Below are 9,090 nucleotides of genomic sequence, written 5' to 3' on the forward strand. Positions count from 1 at the left end.
TGCTGTGGCCCGGGAAGGCAGTGGAGGATGGCCCAAGTGCTTGGGCCCTGCACCCACATGGGAGACCAGGAGAAGCACCTGGATCCTCACTCTTGGCTTCGGATCAGCGTGGTGCGCCAGCCGCAGCGGCCATTGGAGGGTGAACCAACGGTAAAGGAAGATCTTTCTCTCTGTCTCTCTCACTGTCCACTCTGCCTGTAAAAAAGAAAAAAAAAAATTACATAGGGAGGTCAGTGGGGGAGAAAATAGTTTGTGTTCTCAAAAGCCAGATTTTACACAATGGCAGGCACTAAACCTAGTTAGGTGTGCTTGCAGTAGAAAAGACGACATGGATCTTAGTAAAGGCTGGTCTTTCATGATGCGCAGGAACTCTTGCTCACTGACTTCTCCATCTCCATCTCGCTCAGCTTCTTCAATCATTTCCTGTAGCTCCTCATCTGTCAGGTTCTCGCCCAACTCCTTGCCCACGTGTTTCAGATTTTTGAACAGTATCTTTCCAGTTTCATCATCATTGAAGAGCTTGAAAGCTTTCAGAATTTCTTCTTTGGTATCTTTCTCAGACATTTTCTGAGTCATCACAGTCAAAGAGTCACTAAAGTTCATTTTTCCAGTGCCTTCCTTATCAATTTCACTTATCATTTTCTTGATTTCTTCTTTCTTGGGTTCAAACCCCAGGGCCCTCATTACCACCTTAAGTTCTTTAACATCTATGGTCCCAGTTCCATCAGCATCAAAGAGATCAAAAGCTTCCCTGATTTCTTGTTTCTGCTCTTCAGTAAGCTCAAGCTTAGGACTCATCCTTTTCCACTGGGCACTAGATGCTATGTTTCCCTTCTTAAAGTTAAGAGGCCATAGCCGATGCACTTCATATTTGCCAATCTTGATACATTCCATCATGCCTTTCATCTGTAATTCCCATCCCAAGATGTACTTCAACCAATTAAGGTAAATGATTGAAATGAACCATCTCTTCTAAGCTGTTGCTGCGATTTTGTATTATATAATTCAGATTGTACTTTTCAATAAAATACATTTTTATGACATATATCTTCCCTTCTCTACTGCTTCAGCAGATGTTCCTGGAAAAGAGGGGCCATGGAGTATACATATGTGTGTATCTTTGCAGGGCAGTTGGCAGCAAACATGTGCTGGCTATCAGAATTTTCTTTCATTGTAATTCTTAGTTCTGGCTTTCAATATAAAAATAATAAAGGTTTCAATGTTTTATTTCTTGTTCCATTTTTATTTACCTATTGAAACGAAGACATCACTTATTTGATTGAATATTGTCGTAGCATAAGTTTTCCATTTTCAGAGATATGACCTTTTATATTTGCTTTTTGATTGAAGAAGCATACACAGAGAGAGGCTCAGGGAGAGAGGGAAACAGAGGCAGAGACTGAGATGGAGAGCTCCCATCCACTGATTGACCCCCTCAAATGCATGCAGTGCCACCGTCCAGAAACCAGGAACTCAATCCAGCTTCCCCATGTGGGTGCTAGGAACCCAATTACTTGAGCCATCACTGCTCTAGGCCAGCATCTGCATTAGCAGGAGCTGGAATCAGGCCAAAATCGAATCCAGGGACTCTAATATGAGATGTGGGTCATTTTCCCTGTGTCTCAGTATCTTGGCTAAATATCCACCCCTATATAATTCCCTCTACTCTGTTTTTCAAACATGATTTTCGCTCAAAGCATATTCAATTCTGTCACAGAAAAGGCAAAATAAGCTTTTTTTCTGTTAAGATTTCTAAAATTCATCTTCCAAATATAAGACTATCTGTTTTAAAAAACATGAATATGCAAAATCCTATTTTAATCCATCTTAAATAATGCAACTTGATAAAACAATTATTGAGTTTTCCTAAGCTTTTTCTTCTGCTATCTTGTGCTAGAGACCAATTCCTGTCAAAAAAAGAATATAATTTTTAGTGTATTTGCTTTCTTATTCTGACTTCTGCCAAGTCTTTTTAATTTTAACTTGATAAATAATAATTATACATTTCTATGGAATGTAGTGTGATAATTCAATATGTGTAGGGGGCATTGCTGTAGCATAACTGGTAAACCCGCCACGTGCAGTGCCAGCATCCCATATGGGCAACAGCTCTGTGCTGTGGCCTGGGAAAGCAGTAGAAGATGGCCCAAGTCCTAGGCCCCTGTACCCATGTGGGAGACCCGGAAGAAGCTCCTGGCTCCTGCCTCCTGGTTTTGGATCAACGCAGCTCCAGCCATTTCAGGCATCTGGGGAGTGAAACAGCAGATGGAAGACCTCTCTCTCTCTCTCTCTCTCTCTCTCTCTGCCTCTGCCTCTCTGTAACTCCACCTTTCAAATAAATAAATAAAATCTTTTAAAAATATTTATTAAAAAACAGTAAGTGTACTTAATATGTAATGCTCACATCAGAGTAATTCATATTTATATTGCAAGACTCATTTAGTACTATTAGTTGGGAAGCTTCTCTCTGCTAGTTCTTTATATAATATACAACAAATGGTTATAGATTATAGTTAACCTGCTGTGCTGTAGAACACTAGAATTCATTTATCTCCACCTGTGTTAGTTCCTGTTACCTGACCTCCCTCTCCCTGCTCACACCTACCCTTCCTAGCCTCTTCTGACCACAGTTTACTCTCAGTTTCTATGAAACCAACTTCTTAGCTTCTATTTTTGAGTAGGAACATACACTATTTGTCTTTCCTGGTCTGGTTTGTTTTTTTTCTGTGCATATTCTTATATTATAAAGAAAATATTCATAGCATCCTTTGTGTAGGTTTTCTAGGAAAGAAAATAAACATTTTTTTCCTGGGTAAATGGAATTTTAAGGAAACTGCTTTTCATTATTTTCGTAAAATTTCTATTGACACTACAAGTTTCCTGACATTCATTTCTATACTATGTAAACAAATTTTTAAAAATCCCATTGACTATTTTTTCTTTTTTCACATAGAAGAACTTAAATCATATCCCATGGACATAACTCTAACTGGAGTCCCTAAGACTATTCAAAATTCAAAGTTGCTTTCTGAACAGATTGCACCAGCTAGTTGATGAAACTTGAGCTAATTACACTAATGTTGACAAATGCACTGGCACAAAAACAAATGTCACATTTTTCAAAAAATTACACCTCTTCAAAGATGCTAAATAGATTCAGTGATTTGTGGGTGTAACTGAGCTATTTGTGCAAAAACTGTTTTGAAAATTCTGATTTAAAATATGAAAAGTACAAGTACAATATGAGCACTTGTATGCAATTTCCAAATGTCTTTTAATGAAATATTTGAAGTTTTGGAACAATAAAGAAATTGCTGTATTTGCACTTGGATATTATCTCTAAGTTGTTTATTTTAAATTTTGCATCATATATGAAAATAAAAACTTTCTATCCTGTCATGCCTTTATTTATTTTAAAATGAGTTGACATGGATATCTGAACTAAAATGCACTTTTTTCAGATATTTGAGTCTGTACAGTCTTAGGAAGAATATTTCTTATACATTCACCCACAAATATAAATACATTTAAATTCTCCATTACGTGGCAAAGGAACTAATATATGCTAAAACTTTTGTGCTAGACATTGTGCTGAGTTTTAAATAGGCTAGTTTGTTCTTTCTGATAGTCCTACAAGGGCGAGATTATCATTTTCTTTTTAAATATGGGATACTTTCGAGAATCAAAGAGATTAAATATGTCACCCCAAGAATCAGGACTGAAATTTGGCGCAAGGTATTCCTAGCTCTCATGCTTCCATAGTTCATGCTACCCACCATGAATCTCAAATGGAATATTTTTGAATATTACATATCAGTCTTATTAACTACCTTAAATTTTACATTAAGAGAATATACCAAAGATGTTTCCAGAACATCCCAATAATTCCTTAAGGACTTTTTAAATTTATTTGACAGGTAGAGTTACAGACAATGAGAGGGAGAGACAGAGAGAAAGGTCTTCCTTCTGCTGGCTCATGCACCAGATAGCCTCAACAGCCGGAGCTATGTAAATCCAAAGCCAGGAGCCAGGTGCTTCCTCCCGGTCTTCTATGCAGGTGCGGGGGCCCAAGGACCTGGGCCATTTTTCACTGCTTTCCCAGGCCACAGCAGAGAGCTGGACTGGAAGAAGAGCAGCCAGGACTAGAACTGGCACCCATATGGGATGTCAGCACTGCAAGTAGAGGATTAACCTACAGTGCCACCAATAATTCTTTATATTTCATTTATACCCCCAAGTCATTGTTATATCATTGTTATATCTTGGAAAAAGGCTATTTGCTCAAGTAATCAGTTTTACCTGATCCATTAAAGTTTTTTAAATTAAAAAATAAAATGGATTTGAAATATAATTTACAGAAATCAAGCTTGCAGGTCCAGCATTGTGGCAAAATGAATAAAGCTGTCATCTGCGATGCCAACAACCTGTATGTGTGCTGGTTCATGTCCCAGCTGCTCCACTTCTGATCCAGCTCCCTGTTAGTGGTCTGAGAAAAGCAGCAGAAGATGCCCAATGTTTGGGCACCTGCTATCCATGTGGGAGACCTGGAAAAAACTCCTGGCTTGTGGCCATCAGCCTAGCCCAGCCATGGCCATCAGAGTCACATGAGGAGTGAACCAGTGGAAGAAAGGTTTCTCCCTTTCTCTCTCTCTCTCTCTCTCTCTCTCTCTCTCTCTCTGTGTGTGTGTGTGTGTGTACGTGTGTTTCCCTTTCTCTTTGAAACTCTTTCAAATACCTAAATAAATCTTTTTTTAAAAAAATAAATTAAGCTTGCAATTGAAAGATTGAAAAATAAGTTTGAGCAATAGAATTTCCACCAAAACTCTGGGAGGATGACAATTCTATTGACAAAAATTGTTCTTACTCAGTTACAGAAATGTAGGATTCATTGCACCAGGAATATATTCACCTTTGTGCTAAGGTTTCAAAAAGATTATTCTGTGGTGTTAGCCAGAAACAACAAAAATCACTAATATGTCATACCGAATTCACTAATACACATCATTGTTTGACCAATAACCACTATCACAATTATAAAGGATATGTTATAAAAGTAGCTTGGACTTGATATAAAAGTAGCAAAATCTTTTACTAATTTTTCTATAATCTATTATGAGTTAACTTTAACTTACTGCATATTTTATCTTCATTAGATTTTGCTCTTGTCTTTGGCTCATCTGAATAGTTTGGGTTGTTGATGCCTTCTCCTTTACTACATGACTTTCTGTCCCTAATTTAATAGAAGATTAGATCACCCTTTCCTATCTGCATCAATTCTAATCCTCTAAACTTTCATCCCTCTAGGTTTTCTGGCTTGTGCTAGCTTGGGAGAGTGGTGAGACTTCTCAAATAGACTCAGAACACTAATCTTTCCAAGGTATCTTAGCCTTTTACTAACAAGTTCTATTAAACGGAAACAGCTTTTAGGTGACAGGCATATGGGCTAAACCTCATATCTGAAGTAATAGTGTTGGGACTATTGAGCACTACTCAGAATACATTGATAAATAAAACTTATTTTAACTTTTTAGAAGATCAGAGTAAACAGTGTTGGAAAAGTATGTAGATTTGGTCTTTTGATATCCTTTCCTGGAGTTTTTAGAAAGTAACTGAATAAAACCAGTATTCAAAAAGGTTTAAGTTCAGCAAAGTAAATACATTATTTTTTCTTTTTGTTCATGATATAGGCATTGAGGATGACTGATTTACAATTATCTGGTATATCTATACTGTATTTACATTTTAAGTAACTGTGTTTGCTAGAGGACAGTCATCCACATTCAGTGATGCACTTGGGGAGATAATTATTCTTTTTCCCATGGTTATTCTCTATTCACATTCAATAACAATAAAAATGCTTTTGTTCTTTGGACTAGAATTCTGAATTGTATTAACACCCTACTTGAATAAATTATAAAATTCCTTATTAATATTAGTATTTGATTCTAAATGATCTAGTATTCAGCTATTTTGAATGCCAACTTACTATGGAACAAAAAGTAGATGCATAGTAAAAAGAATTGAGTTCAAATGTAGAAAGGTGACCCACTTACTACTACATAAAAGTTAGTTATTTGACCTTTTCTCAGCATTAGTTTACTTGTCTAAAAATGGAACAGTATTCCCTGACTAAATTTCAATTACACAAAATCTTCTTAAATTATAGCATGCAGCATATCAAGAACTAACATTTTTAATTAACAGTATACTAATTTAATGGGATGCTAATGGAAAACTTACTGAAGTGAGAAGCTTTGTTTTCACAGAACCAAACTATAACAGGCAAGGCTTATGATTGACATGGATTCAGGTGTGTCTCTATGGGATATCTTGAATTTCATAAGTGTTTCATTAGTTCAGCATCAATCACATCAAATGTCTTGGTTCTCTATTACCTCTCTGAGTTTTGTATAGATTGTATAAGGAAAGTTGAATTCTCATAGTTAGTTTGTTTGGACATGAACATGGAGATACAGAGAGGTTATTTTCTAATTGATTATTTTAAATGCTGACAAAAGGTCAAATGTATACCAAACAATTCACTTTGGAGCAAGCACAATGCCTTTTTGGAAAAATAAATAATAACTTCCAAGGTTATTTAGGATGTTAGATTTTCTAGTCAATGTGTTTCAGAATTCATTCAAATATAGGGAGATTAACATGTCTAATTATAGTTGTGTTTTCACATCTGTATGGAAAGTCAAAGATTTAGCTTTCCAGATGTTTTCAAATATTTGCTACCATGTAGGGAAAACATCTGTATAACTGAAGAATTTTGCTGCTGTTGGTTATATTTTTTTCCTCTGACTATTTTGTCACTTTATGGAGATAATCCAGATATTAATTAAAGAAGTCATAGCATATGAAAATGACTTTCTTAACTGGACATTAAAAATCTCTAGCCTAGTGATTCATACAAATGCAGCTCTAGAATGACTGTTTAGTTTAGATAACTAAACTCACAAAAGCATCATAACAAGGCAAGTGTTGTGGTAGTATAGTGAGTAAAGCTGCCACCCTCAGGGCTGGCATCCCATAAGGGTGCAATTCGAGACCCCCTTACTCCACTTCCCATCCAGCTCCCTGTTAATGCTCTGAGAAAGCAGTGGAGGATGGCCCAAGTATTTGGCCTCTGAACCCACACAGGAGATACAGAAGAAGTTTCTGACTCCTGGCTTCAACCTAGTCCAACCCCAGCCATTGCTGCCATTTGGGGAATGAACTGTGGATGGAAAGTCTCTCTCTCTCTCTCTCTCTGTCTCTTCCATTCTTTGTAACTCTGACATTCAAATAAGATAAACCATTAAAATAAACAAGTAAAAGCATCAGAACTATTGGTATCTCTAGTTATTACAATATAAGTGGATGTTTAAACAAGAATATCTAACAGTTTACTAGGAGTTCAGAGAGTGAGTTTGCTCTGCTTTTGAGCTGTATCATGTGTAGGTTATTCATATCATGAAGAAGAAGATTAAGCTTATGCTTAAATTTGGATTTTGAAGATACACACAGGTAAATAGCCCGCTATCTTTACAATAACATTAACAACATATCGACCTTATGTTCCGTCTTCAAGACTCAGAGGATACAGAAACAAGCCGTTTTCACCTCAGCAGCCAAACCTCTTACATTCTTTTCCTCTCACTGCGTTTGATTTTATCAAAAAGAAAAGCAGAGATAGCTTTTTGTTTTTTACTTTATTGTAAATATACAACTGTCACTTTTGTCTCTTGGCTTATTGTTCTAGTGGTTTAAGATCTGAATAGCAGGCCGGCGCCGTGGCTTAACAGGCTAATCCTCCGCCTTGCGGCGCCGGCACACCAGGTTCTAGCCCCGGTCAGGGCACCGGATTCTATCCCGGTTGCCCCTCTTCCAGGCCAGCTCTCTACTATGGCCCGGGAAGGCAGTGGAGGATGGCCCAAGTGCTTGGGCCCTGCACCCACATGGGAGACCAGGAGAAGCACCTGGCTCCTGGCTTCGGATCAGCACGATGCGCCGGCCTCAGCGGCCATTGGAGGGTGAACCAACGGCAAAAAGGAAGACCTTTCTCTCTGACTCTCTCTCTCTCTCACTATCCACTCTGCCTGTTGAAAAAAAAAAAAAAGATCTGAATAGCAGAGATTATAACAAAATCCCTCACAGTTTCTTCTGAAATTTATTAAGCCAACTAACTAGTGCTTAGTCAACTCACACAATGGCTGACAGGGGAAAATATTTGTTATCTCAATAGATATCCTTATAAATTACATTAGAAAAATGAGACCAGCTCTTACTCAAGAAGCATTTGCACAATTTTGAGGGTGAGAAAGTTTTTTCTTTATAACTTTAAATTTAATCAATCAACAATTTTGTTAAAGTACCCTGGTTAAAAGTGACAAAATCCAGGCATGAGTATTTGATCAAACACCAGCCAGAACATCAAAGTATGTAGGTTTGACTTCTGCTCCAACTCCTAATTTCAGCCACTGCTAATATGCACCATGGGAGCCAGAAGGTGATGGTTCAAGTAACTGGCTCCCTGCCTACTACTTGGAGATCTTGATTGAATTCTTGGTTCCTAGCTTTGGCCCAGCCAAGTGCCAGTCATTGAGGTCATCTGGGAAGAAGACCTGCAGATGGGTGCTCCCTTTCTCTTTCTCTCTTTCTTTGCCCCTTGAATGAATGAATGAATATTAATAAATAAATAAATATTTTTATAAAAGTTGCACATTCCAAAGCATTCACCTTAAAAATAGACTCAATCCTTTTCTCTCTCTCACTGTCTTTAACTCTACCTGTCAAGTAAATTTAAAAAAAAAAAAAGAAAGAAAGAAAGAGGGCTGGCGCTGTGGCTCACTTGGTTAATCCTCTGCCTGTGGTGCTGGCATCCCATATGGCGCTGGGTTCTAGTCCCTGTTGCTCCTCTTCCAGTCCAGCTCTCTGCTGTGGCCCAGGAGGGCAGTGGAAGATGGCCCAAGTGCTTGGGCTCCTGCACCCGCCTGGGAGACCAGGAAGAAGCACCTGGCTCCTGGCTTCGGATCGGCACAGTGCAAAGGTCACAGCACACTGGCCATAGTGGCCATTTCGGGGGTGAACCAATGGAAGGAAGAC

At 38.0% G+C, this 9,090-nt stretch overlaps 1 protein-coding gene across 1 annotated transcript; it reads right to left on the minus strand.

The window, feature by feature from the left end:
- Nucleotides 1-258: 258 nt before the first annotated feature.
- LOC133762201 (centrin-2-like) lies at nt 259-894 on the minus strand. Its single transcript, XM_062195229.1, has one exon. It carries the CDS (start codon nt 892-894, stop codon nt 259-261), a length of 636 nt encoding a protein of 211 aa, XP_062051213.1.
- Nucleotides 895-9,090: the final 8,196 nt, after the last annotated feature.

Source organism: Lepus europaeus, chromosome 6, assembly GCF_033115175.1.
Source record: "Lepus europaeus isolate LE1 chromosome 6, mLepTim1.pri, whole genome shotgun sequence".
Lineage (NCBI taxonomy): Eukaryota > Metazoa > Chordata > Mammalia > Lagomorpha > Leporidae > Lepus > Lepus europaeus.